The sequence below is a fragment of the Haliaeetus albicilla genome, chromosome 17, assembly GCF_947461875.1.
Source record: "Haliaeetus albicilla chromosome 17, bHalAlb1.1, whole genome shotgun sequence".
Lineage (NCBI taxonomy): Eukaryota > Metazoa > Chordata > Aves > Accipitriformes > Accipitridae > Haliaeetus > Haliaeetus albicilla.
Genome location: NC_091499.1, coordinates 20982175 through 21005639, shown reverse-complemented (window position 1 = coordinate 21005639; position 23465 = coordinate 20982175). Strand labels below are relative to the sequence as shown.

General features: G+C 40.4%; 1 protein-coding gene across 3 annotated transcripts; it reads left to right on the top strand.

Moving 5' to 3' along the window:
- Positions 1-21456, top strand: BEND3 (BEN domain containing 3). 3 transcript variants are annotated; one of them, XM_069804979.1, is made up of 5 exons: positions 2-314; positions 4277-6383; positions 10863-10907; positions 11353-11573; positions 16570-21456. In XM_069804979.1, exons 3-5 carry the CDS (start codon positions 10874-10876, stop codon positions 18820-18822), a joined length of 2508 nt encoding a protein of 835 aa, XP_069661080.1. In that variant the 5' UTR covers positions 2-314; positions 4277-6383; positions 10863-10873; the 3' UTR covers positions 18823-21456. The 3 variants fall into 3 exon arrangements, with proteins under 3 accessions (XP_069661081.1, XP_069661080.1, XP_069661079.1); XM_069804978.1 differs by lacking the exon at positions 4277-6383; XM_069804980.1 differs by lacking the exons at positions 4277-6383; positions 10863-10907; positions 11353-11573 and having other exon boundaries at positions 1-314.
- The last annotated feature ends 2009 nt before the right edge of the window (positions 21457-23465 follow it).

The window sequence follows — 23465 nt, the reverse complement described above, 5'->3', positions numbered from 1 at the left end:
CCGGGGAGGGGGGTGGGGGGGTGGGGTGGGGAGGAGGGGGAGGGGGGAGAGCGGCCTGCTCCTCCCCCCTCTGCCCCTGCCCCGGGGCGGCGGGTGGCGCTGGCCGCGGCGGCTCGGGGCTCAGTGTCCTTGTGCGGAAATGACACACGGTCCCGTCACGTCACGCGAGAGCGCTGCGCGCGGACCCTCGCACACAAAGAGCGGGGGGGGAAACGCGGGCACCAGCGGAGGCCGCTCCAGCCGCCCCCGCCGCCCCCGCCGTACCGGGAGCTCCCCGCCGTACCGGGGCTCGCGTGCCCACGCGTGGAGCCGAGGTAAGTCTCGCTGCCGCCGCTCGCCGGCGGGGCGGCGGGAGGGGCGCCGCTCCGCGCAACCCACGGCGGGGAGCGCCGCCCCGGCGGGTAGGGGAAGAACGGGGGGGGGGGGGGGGGGGGAACGGGGACACGGACCGCGCCAGCGAGCGAGGGACCGGCAGCCGCGGGGCCCCGCCGCCGCTCTCCCGGGGCGCGGGGCTGCGGGGGGAGGGGGGGGGGCTCTTTGTTCGTTGCTTGGAACGTTGCTATAGCGGGGCGCGCGAGGGCGCGCGCGCCAGGCCCGGGTGCCTCCATCTGCGGGGCGGGGGAAGGGGCGGGTGAGCGGAGAGTGGAACGGTCACGCCGCCGCCGCCGCCGCCGCCGCCTCCAGCCTCACCTTACCCCCCCCCCTCCTCCTCCGCGCGCCGGCCACATAGATCCGCCCGGGCAGGGTTCGGACCGGAAGCGCCAACCGCCGCCGCCGCCGCCTCGGGCTCGTGGGTCTGACCGCGGAAGCAGCCCCTCGCCGCCGCGTGCGGGTCGCGCGGGGCGTCCCTCACCGCAGCCCCCGCCTCCGGGCGGGGCCGCGCCGACGCGCCGCTCCCACGTGGCGGCGGCGGCCGCCGCCCCCACCCCCCCCCCTCCTTGTCCTCCGCGGGGAGCCCCGGCGGCGCGGGGGGGGGAGGGCGAAGGGGAAGCCCCGGCGGTGGGGGCTGGTTGCCGCCTCCTGGTACCGGCTCCCCCGGCGGCCGGGGCTTCGCAGGAGCCAGCGAGGGCCGGGGTCGGGCTCCCGCGTGGCACAGCCGGCGTGGAGCCGGGGGGGGCGGGGGGGATCCTGCGGTAGCCCGCGTGGGTTCGCGGTGGGCCGTGCGCTGAGGGGACCGGGGAAGGTCACCGCGGGGGAGCCGCCCGCCTCGCCCGCTGCCTCTGCCCTACTTTCCCCTGCGGCGTGTCCACCCGGCCCTTTGTCAACAGAAGGGAACAGACTCTGGACCGGCGGAACGCGGGCCAGCGGCGGCCGTGCGGTGGCTACCAGTCCCGCGGCGCGGGTGGCGGTGCCACCCGTGAAACCCGCGTGTGCCCGACCCCCGGGGCGGGGACGTGCGAACGGGGAAGGAGAATCCTTCTCCCTGCTGCTGGCGGGTACCTGCCGAGCCTTCGGATGAGGGATTGCACAGAATAAAACAAATAGTTGCCAGTATAGGTCGATACGTTTTCCTTTTCTCTCCTGCTAACTCAAACTCGGCGCTGGACCAACTGCACTTTTTATCTTCGCTGAGCGTTTTCGTAGCGGAGATAAGTCCGGCGGATAAAAATAAAGCTGAGCGCGGTTTGGAGGAGTTTTTAAATTGTCTGTACGAAGTTCGTTCAGGTGGAACAGTACTTTAAAATAAAAGCGAAGAACGAGAGGAGGGAGAATGAAGCACTGAGGAAAACCAAATGTTTCTGATAGACCGGGGGAAAACACCTGATCGAAGGGAAACCGAATTGATGCATTGATGCTGGAAATAAATTAGGCTAGTGTTTTGCTGACCACTGCAAGATTAAGTCAGTGTTTGATAAAGTATGGGGGACGAGTTGAAAAAACTTCAGCACCTTGTGGGAAAACTGAGAAGAGTGATTTTTTCTTCTTCTTTTTTTTTCCTTTTTTTTTTTTTTTAATTTAAACTGCATCTGCAGATGTAACTAAAATGAAAAAAAAAACCAAACCAAATTGAGAACATGCCCTGTAAGTCCTGTTGGCAAAACGCCCTTGTTGCAGGCTGGCTTCAGTGGAGACTTGAGGCTTCCTGTCCTCCTCCACAGGGCAGCAAAGGAGGTTTTCAAACTATGTTAAGTATAGGGATTTTATTGTCCCGTAAGGGTAATGTTTCCAACAACATCTGCTGGTTCTTTTAAAAATATTTTTTCATAGTTTTAGAACTTGTTATACATGTATTTGTAGTCAGAACATGATTGTAATGTTGGAATACTGTTTTCTGAGGTATTTGATATTTCAAGTGTCAGTACTGGATATCAAGAATAAATTTTACTCAGAAGCTCCACTCTAGGGTCACTAGCAGCACCCTACTATTCCGAAATTGATAGAATAGAGAGCATCTGCTTTTAGTATTCTTTACATTGTCTGCTTACATTTTGCTCATCATTCAGTTAACTGAGGCAACATTCTTATTTCCCAGTTTCTTTAAGATGGGTAGTCAATTTCAAAGAATTATCTGTTGTTTGGGTTTTTTTTTTAATCAAGGTGGTTTCAGGTATCGGACTTCTTCAGCCTGCTGCCTTTTCAAATAACTTCCCAAGCCTTTTCCAGATTTTTGCTCAGAAAAGTCACAAGTTATAAGGAAACCTGACTAAATATGTACGGAGTACAGTCAGCTGTACAAATCAAACAACACAGATTTCCCCCTCCCTCTCCAATTTCTGTCTATTGTAATAGTTTTAGGTGTAACTTGTAACATTAGTAAGTAATGTTTCAGGTGGCATACTGACAGTGACCCTTTCCAGTTATTTGCTTATTCTGAACATCATAGCAATGAGTGTGGTGATGAGGTTTTCAGCAATAGAAGGATACTTAAATAGAAAACTAAAATATTAATGAAAATGAAAAAAAAGTCCAGAAAAAAAAATTGCATTGTTTTGGTTTTTTGAGAAGGCCTTGTCAAAATTCCATAATACGTAAAGTCCAATCAGTGGCCCGTGGAACTGAATAGAAGGCAAACATTGCCTCTAAGAAATACATTTTACGGCTCAGTTTTGGAGTGGTATTTATGTGTAATTCTGTTGAATTGAATTTGAGTTGCATTGTTTTTTACAAATTGGAGGAATCAAATGGACGCCGAGGATAATTGCAATACTGAAATTATTGAACCCAGTGCTACAGCTAGGAAGTAAAAGATGCAGATTACTTGGCTCCCCAAGCAGAACCCAGAACTCGCAGTTCTCTAGGTTTGCTTTCTACAGCCCAGCAAGAGAGCTTTCCAAGAGACAGCCTGGAAAGCAACGCGTGCCCCAAGCAGGAGGCATCTCCTGGGTATCCCGAGCAGAAGCGCCTGCCTTCAGTCCCGTCTCCTCCTGGGACTGCAGGGCTGTGTGTTGAGAATGGGTGTTCGCTCTCGTTATTTCAAAGCATTGTGCAGGAATCATTCTTCTGAAACATCACAAGGGACAATATTTTGTGCTGTCACGAGGTGGTTAGAGCAGCCCTCCGCTCACCTGCTGAACAAGACGGGACTACTTCCACCTACCCACACCAGCTTTCAAGACTCTGGGCTTCCCTTGGGAAGCATCGGTCGCTCTCTGTGTTTTATCCAGTGCACATTTCATATGAAATACAGGCAGAGACCCAGAGACAAGGAGCGGGACCTCAGACACTTGCCTGTCCGGTGAGTGTCTAACTACTAGATTGATTAATCATTGTCCCTTGCTGAGGATTAATGTATATATACAATAGTTTTGGTTGGCTCTGGGTAAACCACACTCTGATTACGTAGCATAATACCATTGCAATTTTGTGATAAAGTCCTGTTACAGGAAGGCGTGTGTAAGAGGAGGTGCTGCTTTTGGCTGTTAAACAGCAGTTCCATGTACAGATCTTGTAAAATTTAACCAATGTTACCTCCTCAGAATATCTGCTTTTTTGGAACTCCCATCATTTATTTAACTTTACTAGGTTACCTGTGCTTTAAGAGGAGTGCTGTATCTTTCACTGCGTGCTGAAAGTGAGGGAATTGAGCAGCTTATTCCACATATGCTGTTTAACACATATTTAATGTTACTAGCAAATGCCTGTATCTTATCCTTTGACCAAACTGTAAAGAACAATTCACCTCTTCAGAAGCAAATGACACTCAAGTAGAATAATTTTCATTGAAGCCTCTGAGTTTGTTATGCGAAGCAATGTACCACCATGAGGCTTTAAAAGGAATAAACATCTCATAGTACATAATGTCTAAACCCCTATATTTTTAATAACATTCTTATAGTCAATAATGAAGAATTAGAGACATTCCTTCCAACCTACATGAAGATGCTAAAATATTTAGTGGGCTGGTGTGCCTTCAAGAAGCAGCATCTACACATTTATCGTGCATTAATGAACTGAACAGTACAATGGTGTGCAAGCATTTCAATTATAAATAGCAAACTTCTATGAAACTGGGAACAGGCATTCTTATTGTATTAAAGTATATTAGTTAAGACAATGATTCATTTACATTTGTAATTATAATTAACAAGTGTTAAGAAATCAGAATTGTTTTCCACATACAGCATGTGTGCACTTTTATACTCTTCTACGTGGTTTTCACGCTCTTTTTTTTCTTCAGTTGTCACAACTTATTACATTAGATACGGGAGTTTGCAGAGTGAAGAGTTACTTCTTTAGTTTCAAACAGCAGAACAACGATATTTTTTTCTGGTGGATTTTTTTTTGTTTGTTTGTTTTTAAGTCAGAACTTGAAAGTGATCAATCAGGCTTCCTTTCAGAATGATTGCAAAGGCAGAGAACTGCCTTGATCTTATGTTATCAGCAAGAGCTTTTCTCTTTGCATTGTACTTTTACAATGGTCGCAATCATAAGACAGGTGGGGAAAGCATCCTCCAAGGCCAACATGTGAGTAATTGTTAGGTGGTAAATAGGAGGAGGAGAACACACCTCATGGGATGGTTTAATTTAGGCTTGTGATTCAGTTTGGTTTTAGGTATAAGTAACTAGGTACACTTTTATGCTACTTTTAAGTAGCATTATGCATGATACTGGATGATATGAGACTGAAATGCATTTAGAGCGTCATTTGCAATTTGCTCCCTTACTTACAAAATCTTTTGTACCTAAGTGCTTTAAGTCCTTAAGGCTTCAGTGTATATTTTGGGTAGGCACATTTTTGATAAATGGATCGCATTTTTTGCTCTCCTTGCAAAAGCAGCATCAGGGTGGTAGTTAGCACTAAATGCACAGAGAAACATTCCAAAACCTGTTTTTTTTAAGGTATGCTTCCATGCTTTGGAACTCGCAGCATTGCACTATGCATTGAGCTTCCCTGTTAGCCACGGGTAATACCATTTCAATGTTGAACGTCGTTACCAAAATGGTACAATGATACAATTAAGTGTCATAACTTGGTAAGTCTTTTGAATAGAGGGATGTGTCTAAGTGATACCGATGGAGGTAGGGAGTCTTAAGTCTCTTCATTGAGCTGTCTGTCTTGTTCCTTGTCTGATCTGCTGGTCTTCACATATGCCCTCCAGCATAGCATAACCTGGTGATTAGATCACTTTTCTAGGATTTGGGGACCTGAATTCTTGTCTCTGCTGCAAAATAAAGAGCAGGAAAGTAAAAAAAAAAAAAACAAAAACCAAAACCAACCAGGTTTTCTGGCTCCCAGTACCTCTTTAATTAAGCACTGTGCCATTGGTAAGTGAAACACTTATTTATGACTGTCCTCTATGAGAGCCTGAAATATACTGAGCATATTCTGAAAATGGCTTGGCATCTTAGCCAGTAGGCCAGATGCAGAGGAGTTCCTAGTGCAGCAGTCCCAGCAGGGCTCAAAAAGTTTTGTGTATGTGGTCCACCAGTCCACTATAACCACCTACAAGTTTAGCTGGTAGTTGAGTGGGATTTCTGGATCTTGCTGCAAATCACAAGATCATAAATCAAACACACATAGATTGGTGTCTAGGGTTAAACTGTAATGCATATTCAATTTATTAGAAGTAGGTTAACTTGAAACAGGAGGACACAATGCTGTATATCATGTCAGTTCTTTGCAAATAGGCTCATTCTATATTAGTTTAAAAAGGAGAGTATCCTCATTTACATGATTGCAAATCTAGGTATTTTTATTCTCTTCTCTTGGAAGAACAAAGCTTTAATCACCCTAGGGAAACTGTCCTTTTTGGTTCATCTTTTTTGACTGTTTCCAAAGTGTCAAGATGTGTGGGTGGGTCTGGAGGGCTGAGCCCAAAGGAATGTTTCTGTCTTCTCAGGTGAGCGCTGGCATCACAAAGGCGTGACACCTAGCAGTGGCTCAGCACAGGTATCTGTACAGTGCCAGCACTAATAGCTATCAAGGCAGTTTAGAAAGGAAGGTGAGTACGTGCTGACATGTCAGCAAGTTTTTGAGACATTGATTACATAGCAGTTATAAACTACATACTGTTTTCAAGAAGACCATTCTCAATAGATGAAATGTAGGCAGTAAAATCTAATGATTTATTGTTTGTGTTGTGAGGATGGGGTCTGTTTACCTCTTCTTCCTTGATTGTTGAGTTTGTCCAAGTACTACACATCTTACTGTTTATCCTGTGTTAGATAGATAGGTTTAGCTAATGACTGTACTAGAAGCAGACTGCCGTTAATCAAAGGCAGAGTGTCTTTTGAAGAAAAAGTGCGAGTATTAGCTATTTCCTTCATTTTTAGTGAACCAAAGAACCCGGAGAAAATGCTTCTAAAATAACCTGGTTCACAAAATATTTACAAGCAAAATCCTAAAACTTGAAGTTTAAGGTTTATGTTCATATTTTGTAAAGCATGATTTTTTTGGCCGGTTCAGGTGGAAATAGAAGAAGCTTCAGCTAAAATTTAGACATACAGATGCTTAGGCTACAGCGCCAGTTGACTTCATTAGGATCAGGATCTGGCTGTTGACATAGCTGCTGTTGTAGGTCTTTGGTATGTTTTGGAGTCCTCCTTCCAGCTCCTCTCTTCACCAGAAAATAGGATGCACTGCAGCATCCATCTGTATCCCAGCGAGATAAAGCTGCCAAGGCTGGTTGCTCTGCCAGTCACTCATGGCTGCAGACCCGGGCTCCCAGCTTCAGCACAGGGTGTTCACTCCTTCCTAGAACTAGCTAACTGCTGTCCTGTAGATAGCATTGAATCAGTATTAGGCTAAGGATGATAAATATATTTATCTTCTGTTTTGAAAAAAGACATATAAGGTAATGAAATATGTTTGTATACTCAATGTGACAAGGAACAACGGTCAGGTGTTTGCTTTACTGGATGGATTTCTTACTCAACTGCTTTTTGCACTATTTTGTCCCAAGTTCTTTCAGGTCTTTTTTACTCCAGCTTTGTTTACGCCCACAGTCTGGGCCAGAATGCTACCTCAAAACAGATGTTGACACTGCTGCCTCTTCTACAGAGGCAATAATTATTATTCGTAAGTACTGATTCACTGCAGACTGTACTTTAAAGAATCTGAGATGTTTTATCTTTAGTGGACTTTCAACATAATCAACAAAATTACCATTAACCTTACGTAGACAGGCATACGTGCATGGACATGCTCATGCATGCACACAGACTTTCCCCCTTCCCATAGACCCTAATTTCCTATGGAAGCAGTGATACAATTGCTCTGTTGATATCTCTGTGTCTGCTCACCACTCAGTTGTGAGTCCATGGCTACCCAATTTTGAAGCCAGATGGTGGTGTAAACAGATGATAAATGAAGTTTCATGAAATGGTTGAACCAAGCCAGTGGCTTGCTGGTATGAGAGAGAGAGAGAGATTTCAATTCCTCCTTTCCGTCCCAAACCTCATGCATGCTCCTGAGCTGGACCCAATTACTTGCCTTACCCTTCACCTGTCTGAATTAGAAGAGAAGTAACCCGGCAAAGAAGGAAGGGAGTTGTTTTCTGTCAGTTTATCAAGCTGGAAGAGCTCACTGAGGGTGAAGGTGGGCACCACGCTTGACTGGGGGAGCAGGTGGGACTGAGGCAGGAGATCAAGAGGGGCAGTTGAATCCTGTCTCTTGGCAAAAGCTGTTATATGTGCTTCATTTTCATAGAATACCTAAGTTCTTACAAATCTCACAAAGATGGCAGCAAACCAGATAAGGAGAGAGAGTTTAGTAGGGCTCCCAAAAAGGAAAAGGTTGCAGCTCATGCTTTGTTTGGCACCAAAGAGTTCAAATATGAAGCCCAGTCTTTCTAGGCCTCATTGATTCTGAGGCTGGTTTTGACTATTTGCTTTTAATTGTATTCTGGCAGTTTTCAAATAATAAAAAAAAAATCAGAATAAGTAATAACACTTTGTTTCATTTGTGAAACAATGTTTTGACTTAATGTTATTTGACCTGAGTTTGGGATAGCTTTGGTCTTGGTGGTGTTGCCTTCTTTAGAAAGTTAATTGTTAACCAGGATATGTGCTTTGCTTTAGTTTTCACTTTTTTCCAGTTTTAAAGAGTGACTATTCAGATCCTCATTTATTTTCTCCTTCCCGTTTGCTTGTATTCTCTCAGAGGAATTCTAAAGCATTCTTCCTATTTGAATAGCAGTAACAGCAGGAGTTAGAAGGAAAATATAATTCCCTATATCCCCTTCTAAATATTTTGTGTGGTTCCGCCCGTCACTACCTTTATAGTCTTCCCCTCTGGCTCTGTGTTCACCATCTTTTAGTGTTTTGCTCTGATAGAGCAGTCTGGGATTATGTGGAAAGCCATTTTGATTTCCTTTACAGAATATTCTGTACTAGTATCAGCTGATTTGCTTACTGTCACCTCCGGCCTTCACAAAAAGACTGTGTCACACCTCTGGAGCACTGGCACATGTTGGCCTTGTACCACATCCCTCAGAGCTAAGCCTAGTGCGGCGTGGAGAAGTGTAAGAAAGATCAAGGCACCGAATATCAATGTATTTGGGATATCAGGGCAAAACACGAACATTTAGTACAACGTGCTTTTCTTAAGGCCCAGCGTAGCTTTTTGATGGTACTATACGAAGTACACTGTCTTAGGACTTTTCATAAAGATCTGTAGCGGCTGTGTCTAAATTAATTAAATACTGTTGAGTTAGTAAGACTTGGTATTAACCCTCACTAGTGCTTATCAGGTGGTTTAGAAGTTGGTGTGGGCCACAATTTCATGCTGTTACATCTCTACACAGTTTGCAAAAGTTTAAGTTATCATAGTCCTGTTGAGCTGGCATAATTTATATGCGGATCAATTCATAAATGCAAGTCCTGAAATATGGGATTATGGTGCGTAAAAGGAGTAGATATCGAAGGGGTTTGTAGTAGCTCTACATCCAACTGAGAGAGACTTTTTCTGGTGGTGTGAGGATGAAGACAATCTCAAGTTATCCTCTTGAGGATGCCCTTCACAAGGCTGTATATAGGGGCCATGTTGAAGATTAGCACATCAAAGGGTATTTTGGCTTCTAGAGCGGCCCACTATGAGCTGATTTTGTAACTCCATGCATCTTTTGTTCGGGGGGGTGTGCTACCCATTGTAGTACAAAATCTTATCCAGAATGGGATCTCATACTTAGCATTAACAGCCATCAATTGCTGCCTGAGAAAAATTCATAGCTACACAGCATTCAAGTGTTTACAGAGCTTTTTAACAGTATTGTGAGTTAAAAAAAAAAAAAATTATATTCAACACTATTCAGAAGAGAGGTAGAGACTTTTTTTCCCCTCCAAAACAGATTCTCTTTCTTCCCCATCTCTTTTTAAAATTTCATTATAATTCCCACTCCAGGGCTGTACATACACTTTTGATTGATTGGTTTTATTCACTTGCTCCAGCCAGAGAGAAGCCTGTCTTGATTTCAGACCTTGGCTAAAGGGTAGGCAGGAACAGTTGAAAGAAAACTATTTGAAAGAAGAATGTAACTGTGGAAAATGTAATAATAGTCTGGGGCCAAGTAAACATAGTGCTGTGTGTAGATGAACATGAGCGGTGTGTGACAGTTTACAAGTCACCAGCTTACCAGTTGAGAGTATCAGTTTGCATCTGTGTGCCCTTTAACGGTCAGTGAGGTTTGGTTAGGTTGTTTGCTTTGTAGATCTCCAAAAGATTTAGAATATCTTGTAGGAACATGTCGACAGATTGATGTTTGCCCCCAAGTAACTTGCAAAATTAGTTTTCAAGGAAACAGAAATACAGCTGAGTCTTTCATGTGAGAAGTAATGCTAAAATCATGCTAGAATAATACATATATTTGTTTTTCCTTACAAAAAACATTCTTACAATATTTAGAGGCTGACAGAAAAAAAGTAGTTACTGGAGATCTGCAGATTGCTCTGCTTGAATTGATGCAATCCATATCAAAAGATCAAAGATTTTTTAAATGAAAACTTAACGCCAGCATATATATTACAGTTTATGATTAATTTTCCTTCATCTTTGACTTTGGGTCACCCACAGTGACAACATAAAAACATTTGACTGTAATAAGAAGTAGTGACTTGGTACAGGATGGAGAGTTTAATACAGTTAACTTCCATTTATATACTGCCAATATACTTTACAGAGAAGATTAAAATTACTTTTACTTTTCTCCAAGCTGGGAAAAGACATACAGTTTTAAATACTCTCTTAGCTGTCTTATGTTGTCTGCAGTATAGTTTGCATGTTGACAGGTCTATAGATGGCCATGGAATTTACTGAAAATAGCTAGTTATTACAAACATACACACTGGAAATTATCTGTGGGCTGTTAATGCCCAATGGCTTTGGATTAAAAGTAATTATAAAAATGGATGTAGGTATTTCCTGATTCCAGAAGATGCTGATAATTATTTTTGGGTTTTTTGTTTGTTTGTTTTTTGTTCTTTAGTGAGATAGAAGATGAATTCAGCTGAAATCACTGATGATGATGAAGGTAAAATATTATACTTTGTGTAATTTATGATCAGGCAAAAATACTTGTTGAATTAAAGCCTTTGTAACCTGATAAAGAATGCACTTGGATGAAGACAAATTACATTAATGTTTTTTAAAAAGCAATCTAAAATACACCATTGTTACTGATTACATCCTTCCTCCCCCTCCAAAAAAAATCTTCCTCCCATAACTTTATTTATACTTTAGACCCTTTTTTGGGGAAGAAACTGTCATTGACTGGATGACTGAATGGTTCCTAGCATAATAAAAACTTGACTTTGGGCTTGGCCTCAGCATACAGTTATCGTACAAGTCATAAAAAATAATGATGTTCTTCAAAACACATTTTCATAAAAAGAAAAAAACCCACAAAAGATTGTGTTAAGGGTGTCATGGTTTTCTGGAGAGAGTGCTTTATCTTTCTAAACCTTCTCTTTTTCCAGTAAAAATTCCTAAAACGAGTGTGAAAGTAGAAACAGAAAATGAAGATGAAGCCCTAGACTGCTCAGTAACATCCAGATCTGCTGAGAAACACTCACTGGATGGCGCAGTTACTTGCCTACAGGATTCCAACAAACGGAAACAAACCTCACTTGGTTGTGAAGGTTCAGGGAGCCAGCAAGATGTCTTACCCAGTGTGAAGAAAAGACGCTTTACACAAGAGGTGACTTCTGTATGCATGACTGTGATTTTTCTGTTCATATTTCATAGGCTGAATTCATTGCTGCTATAAGCAAAATGCAAGTCATTTAACTAGATTTGCATTAGTAATGAGTTTGAGGGAAATATGGCTAATCTTAACCCAGTTTGCACATATTACTTGTCTGGGTATTTCTTTAAATAATGTGGGAGCGATCATATCTGTGCAATACAGTTATAGATTAGTTCATTCATGTGAAGTATAGTTTTGTTGTTTGTAAGGGACTGTAGGAGCAGGTAGTGATTTGGATTGACTGAGCATGACTCTGATTACAGTCCCTCTCATGTCATACAGTCCTTCAGCTGGATCCTCAGTGGTAGAATCAGGGCTGTAATTCTTCTTTCTGTGACACAGATTTCGATGTTAGTGAGACAAGTATAGATTTGTGTTTTATTTGAAAGATAAAAATGCAGGGATGCAGAAGACTTCAACGTATCAAGAGCAGAATGTACTACAACTTCTGGTGCAGCATCCCACTTATGACAATCCAGATGTTTGTCCAGCTGGTGAAGGAGATGACTGGTCACTTCTGTTATCCTGTTCTGGTGTTTCACCTCTCTAGCAACTGGAGATTTTCATTAATATTTGCTGAAACTGAGCAAGTTTCTTTTTGTCCTTGTTTGTTTCAGTAGGGAGATCAGTGGTCATCTGTTCCTAGAAAAGCCTTCTGCACGTGGGAAAATTGGTGTGAATATTTTTGTTGTTCTTTTGATATTCTTGAAAGGGAAGTGTCCAGTGTTGGATAGTCACATCTCTTATAACACCCTCTAAAGCAGTATAATGACCTCCTGTTTTTCACACTCAGCACTTTATTAAAATAACCTAGATTCAAATTCATCCTCTTTTGGATAACTTCAGGCCCTGGGTTATATTTAGTTTATGACCTACTCTAATGCACATATCCTTTTCTGCTGTTCTGCTACCTAGCCAGTTACTCCGTGTTGCATTTGTGCATTTCATTTCTCCTTTCTAGCCATAGCTCTTCTTATTTTTTTTTCTTGACTGTCATCTCTCTCACTTTTCGGGGCTGTTTTTTTCCCTGAATGCCTGTGGTAGGTAGGTTTTAATCTTATTACATGGTTTCTTTCTTTTCCTTTCTCTTTTTCTTTTTACAATTGTTTTACTTACATTCAGATTCTTAAAAGAGCTTCATAATGGTCTCTGAACTGTGCTTGCTTTGGATTTTACTGTTTGCCTTGAATAAATTTTAAAATTTGATTTGAAATTAATTATAACTTTGTACTTAGAATATCAGAAAGTGACCCAGTAACAATGATGAAAATTCATTCTTGACTGACCCCAGTGAATCAGCATGTTTAGTTAAATAACCAGAAATAGTCCTCGATCCTAACAACATTTTTTAAGTTAATTACTTTTCTAGTACCAATATTTTGGTTTAGCTGATGACTTCATTAACTATTTCTGTTTAAACAGAGGACAAAAAGTTAATTATTTTTGAGAATATTGTGCTTGTATATTTTTACTACACATCACATAGGTATCTATGTATGATATAAGCAGAGCTGTACTTTTTATGTTATATCACTGTACCATTGAGCTGGTGATTGTATTACTAAATGACTTGCTATCAGAAGACATTTTACTTTTTTTAAATTCTGATTGTCACTTCATAACCAGAACTTAATTTTCCCTAATTTTCTTTTAAAAAAATAGTGGAGAAGATTGTAAGTTTAAAAAAATTGTGCAAGACATTTCCAAGTTCTCATGTGTTTGATAGAATCTTTTTATGTGTTTCTTGTTCATATATTTATTCTTCTTTACTCATGTGCTAGAATATTATGCTCTGTATTCTTACAGATAGTTAGACTTCATTTATTAAGCATAATAAAGGTCATAAATTAGCTGGACTTCAGCACTGAACAGAGCAATAACTGAACAACTTTTAAAATTTGGCTTAGGACTCAGAGATAATGTGAGAGACTATTTCACAATTACTTATACTGGTCAATGTTTACCAAAATACTGCATTTTGCAAATGTTCAAAGAATGTATATAATATAAAAATTTGCTGTGCAAATGTAGTATAAAAAGCAGCACTATCTTAGGTACATTGAGTCTCATAGAACAGTATTTTTTCTTATTTTTTGATGGTACATTAAAACTGTTCATCTTAAATGGGTGTAGTATTATCTGAAAGACATTGATGTTTAAAGATTAGTGTTGCAGAAAACTAATTAAAAATATTAAATACTAGTTTAATTGGAGAACTTATGAAAAGCCATGTATTTATGCTGTGGATAGTGCTGTTCCCAGATGGAAACTGTATAAAGACAAGATAATTAAAAGCAAAAGGAAAGAAAACTAGAATGCATCTGAAATAGAAAATCATTAAATATAGGCCCAAATGTGTTGTCATCTGTTAGTCAAACACCAACTATGTGTTCCTGAAATGCAGATAACCAAATCTGTCCTGCAACCAGATCCAAACACTGTGAACTGCGTTAGTGAAAGGGCAGAAGTTCTGCTGCCATCGCAGCAGAGATCTGCTGTAGTTCTTGGCATGAACACTTCTCTTCTCCAGAGCACTGCGTCCAAAACTGAGAATGCAAACTTTCACAACACTCACTGTAGAAGTGCAATAAGATACTTAAGACAATGAATTTGTGCTGTTTAATACACATTCTAATATTGCTTTGCCCTGGCTCTGGGTGTGAGGTGTGCATTAGTAGAAGTTACCCCCACATTGCCAAGTTTTATTATATAATTAATTAGGGAAAAGGTACAGCAGGAGTTCCAACAAGAACACAGATGACTGGTGGCCTGTGCCAAGCTATTTAGTAGAAAAGGAATTGAATCATACTCTGTAAGTGAAGGAATATTTGGAATATTCTCTGTAAACAGGAGTGTTAATGGAAGAGCTAGCTACTTAGGTAGCAGTGTAAGAAATGTATTCTCCAGAATTGCAATTTTATTTTGTTCTTTTGATCTAAAACGGTAAAAGAAATCTGTAATTCAGTCTCAGTGTCTGACTGGGGAGCAGAACTATGTTTACTGTCAGTGGAGATTTTCATGACCTGCTTTCAGGTGATGTCTGTTTGGGAGAGCTCTGTTACCATCTGGAAATACCTCTGTTTCTCCACTGACAAGTGTAGGTGGTGTATTACAACTTCAGTCCCAGCGTAGGAACCTATAGTTAGGTGGAAGCAATGTGGATCTCAGTCTGCTCACAGTTCGGTCTCTTGTGTCCTGGTGTTTTACAGGTCACAAATTGCTGATTTAGGTAGGGTATATCACACCACTTGCTGGGGTAAAGTTCACCCTTTAATAGCTGGTGGTGTTACAGGACTCTGGTTCCTCGCTGTCCTCATAGCAAGTGTTCTTTATTAGGAGTGAGACTGGAGGGACAGTCTTCTAAATGGGACCTGGAAGTCAGGTGTCCTAGGCATCACCAGGGCTAGGGATTCTGCACATTGTGAAATATATTGCCTTTGTGTTACGCTTTCATTTTATCATCTGTCCATCCATACAGCTTTGGATGTGAAAACATGAGGTTTCATGTGTAGGGTTGTGTGATATGAATGAGACCAGAACTTGTGGGAACACAACTTCAATTTAATTGAGTCTGCTGATTTTTAAACTTGGAGTGGAAACCAGCTTGTTCTTTCTGAGCCTCTTGAGTATACATTGCATTAGAAATTAAAAAGTAATTGGATTCAATTTGTCACTGCAGTAAGCAGATGACAAGTGTGAATGAACATAGGGACCAGATTAATTTCATGAGTGTTACAGTTCTGTTTTTTCAGAAAGGAACCTTAATGCAAGCTCCTCACTGTAGGGCGTAATGGGGTCTTCACTAGAATTTCAAATTGCTTGTGGCTCTCAGCTCAGACCTCAAGTCTGTGTTCCATTTGTTTTAATACTTGAATGCAAATTCTGTGGTTTTTATCTAATTAATGTTCTGTGGAACAAGCCAAGCAAAATGTTTCAGTACAGTCTTCTCTAAAATCTGTGAATGTTTTCTCATGTTTGAATTCTGCATGTTGGATTTTGATTCTGTTGTGTCTACTTAACTTCCTAAGAATTATTTGTAATATCCATGTGTTTGCAAAAAACCCAACCCACCCAAGCCCTGCATATTTGCTGTGAGTTGATGAAAACGCTTGCTTCCAATTTCAAACAATGAGGAAGAGTTGGAAATTATTGAGAACATTAATTCCTTAAGAGCTCATTACTGTTTTTTATATAAAATGTAGAAAATTAGAAACCACTGAGTCTAAACTTCCCTGCCTTTCAGAAATAAATCTTAGGCTTCCCTTTTTAAAAAGACCATAGCAAGGTGCTTTTCACTTTGGTTTTAAGTTTTTATTATTTAAATAGAATACTTTTTTAAAATTACAGTCATTCTTAGAACTTGTTTAGGAGTTGTACACCATTATAAAGATTAAAAAAAAACCTATATAAACATTTCACATCAGAAAGATGAGAATAAGCATAATTTTGGTGTCTTACAGCCTTTGCTATTTTCAAAAGCTAACCTAAAGAGAGTGCTGGAACATTAAATGCAGTTGTTGGAGGCAGTGGCAAGGTCACAGGACTAGGAGTCAGAAAATCTAGATTCTATTCTTGGCTCTGTTGCTGACTTGTTGCCACCCAAATTCTCTACAGCCCAGGATCCTCATATGCAAAGTGAAGCATAATGATACTTAATTTGGGAGAGTATTTAGAGCTCTGTGGGTAAAGAGTACTAAGGATTGTTATTGCATCTCTATTCCATGGAGAAAGCCATGAGCCAAAACAACAACAACAAACTTAAATAATACATTACTGTATTTTTATTTTTCCTAGTGAATTTATTAATTTTGATGTATTTAACACAACTAAGTTCTCTGGAGAAAATCTGACTTTGCATATTTATGTAACAGTGCCTGCTTAAGGGGCACATATTTATAGCTAATATTTTTAAGGCAGTCTTGCTAATACAATATTTCTTCATTCAAAGGGCCCCTTTTCCAACATGAGGAACAGAGATACTGGCTCACCCACTCAGGTAAATGCAGAGCAGCCAAACAAGAACAAGAATCCTAACGTATCGTGGCTCTGTGAAGAAGAATCCTTCAGTGACATAACCACTCCATCTTACAAAAAACCTCTCTATGGCATCTCACACAAAATCACGGAGAAGAAGAACCCACCAGGAGCAGAGCAGTTTGCTTCTTACGAGTTGTTTGAAAAAATCAACCCCAGCAGTCCCTCGCATCTTCGGACTTTGAACGACCAACGCAAAAGGGACTCGGCTGCAGCCATTGCCGTAACAGCGGCCACCTCAGATTCTGACCCAAATATATATTCTTTGATACAGAAAATGTTTTACACACTTAACACCCTCAACACCAATATGACTCAGCTTCACAGTAAAGTTGACCTGTTGTCTCTGGAGGTTAGCAGAATTAAAAAGCAAGTCAGTCCAGCAGAGTCCGTTGCAGATTTCAAGCCTCCCCCAGAGTACCAGCTGACTTCTGCGGAGCTCAAACAAATCATGGATCAAAGCACGTCAGGTGGAGACCTAGCTTGCCGGTTGCTAGTGCAGCTCTTTCCAGAGCTCTTCAGCGACGATGAGTTCAGCAGAAGCTGCAGTGCATGCGGCTTTCTCAACAAAAGGAAACTTGAATCTCTTCACCTGCAGCTTATCCGTAACTATGTGGAAGTTTGTTATCCTTCTGTGAAGAATACAGCTGTGTGGCAGGTGGAGTGTTTGCCTCAAGTCAATGATTTTTTCAATAGATTTTGGGCTCAAAGGGAAATGGAAAACAGTCAGCAGAATGTGCAATTGTCCGGTTTTTATGAGACCGAACAGGTCGAATCCTCTCATTTTATGGAGGATAAAGAGCAGGAGGAAGCTTTGTCCTTGGACAGGAGTAATGCCATTGCCTCAGATTACATGCTGGATGCTCAGGATCTCAATGAATTTTTAGATGAAGCTTCTTCTCCAGGGGAATTTTCTGTTTTTTTGTTACACAGATTGTTTCCAGAACTCTTTGACCACAGAAAATTAACTGAAAGGTACAACTGCTTTGGAGACTCTGGAAAACAACTGCTGGATTCTCATCGGCTTCAAATAATCCGTAGGTACACTGAAATTTACTTTCCAGATGTGCAAGAAGAAGAAGCCTGGTTGCAGCAATGTGTTCAGCGAATAAATGATGAGCTTGAAAACACGTATATGGATGGAAGTGAATGTGATCAGATGAGAGATGACTGTTACGATTCCTCTAGTTTACCAGATGATGTATCAATCATAAAAGTGGAAGATAGTTTTGAATATGAAAAACCTGGCAGACGTTCAAAAAAAATTTGGCTTGTACCCATAGACTTTGACAAACTTGACTTTCCCCCTCCCGATTTTGATGTCCCTGTCCCGGATTACCTGTTGAACAAAGAACAGATTAAAAGCATATATGAAAGCAGTCTTTCCATAGGCAACTTTGCCTCTCGATTGCTTGTTCTCTTATTTCCTGAACTATTTACTCACGAAAACTTACGGAAGCAATACAACTGTAGTGGATCTTTAGGCAAGAAACAGCTCGACCCCACTAGAATTAAATTAATTCGACATTATGTGCAGATACTGTACCCCAGAGCAAAGAATGACAGAGTGTGGACATTGGAGTTTGTTGGGAAGCTTGACGAGAGGTGTCGACGAAGAGACTCGGAGCAAAGGCGCACGTACCAACAGCAACGGAAAATCCACGTGCCAGGGCCTGACAGGAGGGAATTTCTCAGCTATGCAATAAACCCTGAGAGGTTTCGAGAAGAATTCGAAGGGCCGCCGCTGCCACCGGAAAGAAGCAGCAAGGATTTTTGCAAGATACCACTCGATGAACTTGTTGTTCCTAATCCAGACTTCCCTGTGCCTTCTCTGTATTTGCTGTCTGATAAGGAGGTAAGAGAGATAGTGCAGCAGAGCCTGTCAGTTGGCAACTTTGCTGCCAGGCTTCTCGTAAGACTCTTTCCCGAACTCTTTACTTCGGAGAATCTCAGACTGCAATACAACCATTCAGGTGCTTGTAACAAAAAACAGCTCGATCCTATCAGACTGAGACTGATCCGTCATTACGTGGAAGCAGTTTACCCTGTGGAGAAAATGGAAGAAGTATGGCATTATGAATGTATACCGAGCATTGATGAAAGATGCCGGCGTCCTAACAGAAAAAAGTGTGATATACTGAAAAAAGCAAAGAAAGCAAAAAAGTGACAGGCTCTTTAAATTCCTAAGACTTTGACCACTAAATTATTATCAGGATTATGCTTTGGTTTAGACTGAGGGGCCTGTCGGGAGCTGAGGGTGCTCAGCATCTAGGACAGTCAGGCACTAAGTTTGTTGCGTTTCAATGTGTGCGTTGCATCTATGTGGCACTGCAGCAGTGGGAAGTGGCTTACTACATTTGTACATGGGTAAACACTATAAGTCATCAGTGACAGAACTATCAATGACTCGCTAAGAGCATGATTTTCACTGGTGCAAATACATGTATCAAAACTGTATTACTCCACTGCCCATTTCTGCATCTTCCTTTTTTTATCACTTTCCAATTATAAAGATTTTTTTTTTAAATCATTGTGCTCTTCAGGGGCAGTTTTTCATTATACCCTTATAAAGAGTCTTGTTAGTTAATTTGGAGGTTGAAATTTAAACTTAATTTAAATTTGAAAGTGCCATGTTCATTGGAAATCCTTGGAATTTTAGACTTTGCTTCTACAGTAATTGCAGCTTCACATTTGTTTTGTTCTTGATGATACTGAGATAATGAAAATAATAATATTGTGTCAAAGAATGGGTCAGCATGGTGTCATTTGCTTTTTGACTGTTACCCAGGTTTTACTTCTAAAATCAAGAATTAACTGTTGAAGAATTGAGACATGAGCATAGACACAATGTGAATGGTTTTGGTTTTGTTTTTTTTTATATTGACACCACAAGCTTGATCCTGCCCCTGTGAGTTCTTTTTTTGTTTTGTCCAGTGTCACTGCTGGCATGACTGAGGATGGCTCGTCTGAATAAAGCCAGCAGAACAGACCCAAGCCTATACCCGTGGAATGTCTTGCCATTGCCTGCTTGCCACGCTATTTGTAAAATAACAGAGACAACAACAACAACAAAAAGACCTGAAACAAGAACTTAGAAAAATTTTAGACCTTACTCTCTAGCAAAATCACGATTCCGAAGGTTTCCAGTATTCATATTGAATTGCTTATATAAAAAGTACGTGCCAAGCTTAGTTTTGTGATGGAATTCAGTGTTTCAGGGTCCCCACATATGAGCTGTGGTAATGTAACTTACTCTTTGTGCGAATGCAACACCATCTGGATATTTCGGGTGTAGGGATATCGAATTCTCTCACTTTGCCAAATTGATTTAGTGTAATTAGTAGCTATTTGGAGACATAACTGTGTATGTATAACGTAGGTTCATATGGTTAAGTTTGCATCATTAATATGTTCAAGTCTAACAGAGACCACCCAGAACCCAATGTGAATTTGCTGTATGAATTGTCACTGGAGAGTGCTGCTTTAAAACTAGTTTTCCTCTTTTTTTTTTTTTCTTTTTTCTTTTAATACTGATAGAAATGGTGAGAGAGAGTCGGACATGGATTTTTAAGACAGTAAAGACAGTGGTCGCTTACTGACCATTGCTGGAACACCTTGAAGCAATTGTTGATGTTCTCTGTGGTCCTTTTTTGTTGTTTACTTAGGTGGGTCATAGTATCAAATTTAAATTCAGTTCCAGTGTAATTTTCTATTTTAGTATTTGTAAGAAAGTATAAAATACTTGATATTTTTACTTCAGATTTTTAGAATTTATTGGTCTTAGAGTCATATTGATCCCCTTCTTGTAAAAGCAAAACGTTTTTTCCTAATGGCAAGAACTAGTAAAAGTATTATGTTAAACTGGGAGTGAATCATAATAGATTGTAGCATTTGCTCATTTCCCCCATATGCTAGCAACATTCTCGAAGAATGTATGAAGAAAGTCATGAATGTACTAAATAATACACTGATACTGTTTATATCCATTTAAATGTTTCCTGTTGGTTTAAATAATAGCAGACCATGCACAAAATGGATATCAGAGCAAATATGGCTATAATAAAATGAAAACATTTTACCAAAGATAAAGAACTGATACCACAATGTCTGCATCTTATCTTTCATTTTAGTGCATAAATTTAGCAAATTGAATGTATCAGAAACCAAGACTTTCTCTTGTAATTGTATGCTACCTAGCACCTCTGTGAAATTTTTTACATGCACTTTTGTGGGAGATATAAAATGACAGAAATTATTAACAGCTGCTTAATTTGTTGTTGCAAATGGCTGGCCAGAAGGTAAGAAATATAATTATGTTTTCTTATCTTAATGTCATACACATTTCACCACTTAGTGATGTCGAAGTTCCCAGAAGAATTCGATATATATTAAACTTTTCTACAATTGACAGATGTTACTAGTTAGCATGCAAATTTGAGACATACTGACTTTTACTGTAGATGTTGACATTAAGTCAAATCGGTCCATTCATATTATCTACTAAGAAGTGAAAAACCAATTTTCACCCTTTAAAATTACATTTTTGAAAGTGGGTATAGAAAGATTTTCATTTGTTTTTTTCTCTTCTAATTGCTGTGTACATTCCTTTTATCTCACTCTTCACAACCCTTTCATGATTCATTTGATTGTATGTTTTATAACTTATATCAAGAAAATACAGACATATGAATAGTGACATAGTTCACTAATGAAAGCTCTTGCAGTGCACCCGAAGTACAGCCACTTCATCCAGTTGGTCAGTCTTGTAAATAAATTAAAGGTATATTATTTTCATACAAGAGGAATGTTGTCTGGTGATTGCTTGAGTACGGGCAGGAATTTTTTTCCTATGAAGTCTGTTACTAAGATGTGAGATGATAACCTTAGCTAGTCGGACAATACATAAATGAAAAAACCCTGGTTTGCTGCAGCCATTTAAAAAGATTATTCTTTCAGACTTTTTTTGTTTAAAAGAATAAACTTACCATTTTGAAAGTGAGGCTGTGATAGGAAGATTGCTAGATATTGAAGTGTTTGGAACATACATAGCCATGCACATACTGACTTCCTGCAGATGAATGTTCTTTTCTACCTACCAGGTTAGTAAACCATGTTAGGGTGAATATCAAGTGTCTCTGTCTACTTCTTATAGTTCAAATGTATCAGCTTTGGATAAGCATTGAATAGCCCACTTCTAACAGCTTTCTAAAAGAAACAGTGTAATATATCACAACTATATTTTTGTGTCTTACCCATTTTCCAAAATTAAAACCTTCTTACTTAGAAGTTCTGTAAAAGATGTAAAACAGCACATAAAAAGGGAGATCAGGTATGCATCAGTTTATTGCCCATTAACTGTATTCAGCTGACAGTATCAACAAGTTTGCAAATGAGAAAAATCTTTACTTGGAAGTCAGCCACGTTGTTATGCTGATGCATTACAGCCACCAAAGTGTTTCATGTTCTAGGAAATGTTTGTGAGTAGTTTTTTCTTATCTTCAAAATGCATATAATTTATTTCTAGGTACATTTTTAAAAATTTGTCATTTGTCTCTTTTCAATTATTTTTTTTATATTTATATTATGTTATAGCAGTGAGAAACAGAGAATTGTGTGCTCGATGTTCTACAAACGCACACTGGGTCTAATTTCATGCTGGAAGGGGCTAACATGAATTCTACAGCCCCAAGAAGCACAGAAAATAATATGCAGGCTTTATTCATAGTCTATTTTTATTCAGATTTTGTTTCACTGATTAAAGGGATGTGAAACAGCTGGAAAATTCAATGTCTTAAGCTTGCCTGTGCAGAGGATGGGGCATAAATTGACAAGTGTTCTTACTTACCATGCACATTTTAGTTGATTGATTGCACTTAAAATCTACGGGAGAACCAAGCGTGGCAGGTTCAAGCCTATGATTTTTCTGAGTAAATGAAACAAATTCCATCACCATCATTGCCAAAATTTCTTCACTTCCTCGGTTTGACTTCCTGATTTTTTTTCATTGTTACTGCAGCTCGGCACCAATGGAGTTACGGGTTTTTTCCTCAGGAACATGCTGAAAACATCTTTTTAAATGTGCTTGTAGTTGTTTAAAATGAATAGATGAAGTGATGGTTTAGTTCCCTCTTAATTCTCTCTTAGGATTGTCTTTGCTAAGAAAGACAGAAAAAGAATGAAATCCGCACTTTTTTGTCTTCATTCTTTCCTACCTACTGTTTTGTCCTAGTAAATATTAAGATAGATAAATTTCTAGTAATAACAGTGCTTTCAAAACCCTCTTTTTACCCTCTCCATTATAAAAGTCATTCATCTAAACTTCTCACTGGTAGTGATAGTCTTAATTTCCTGCAGAAATAGCTCACAGAATACATAATACTCATCATTATCTTTGTCACAGCTCATACAGATCCTGTTCTGAGGCCACCTCTCCTGCAGCAGAGCTCTGGCTGAAGGAGCTGCCCTGGGTTGGCCAGTGCCAGTGCCGGCAGCAGATGACTCCCAACGAAATCAAAACTCCCATCACATTCACATTTTCCTTATACCTTATCTGACTGGCAGGAGATTAGCCCTTACACTGTATTATTCTTATCCAGCATATTCCTTTTCATTTTTGTCATTTTCCAGGTGCTGCCTTTTCTAGTTAGTGGCCATAAAAGCCTGTGACATGGCAGACCACCTACTTACTCCCATTTCCTGATCAGTTCCATGATGGGGCTGTGGTCGCCACCGAGCATTTTTCTTCCATTAAAAATTCGGAAAGAACTTTGATTCTCACAGGAAGGGAAGAGCTGTAATAGAAGGGAGAAT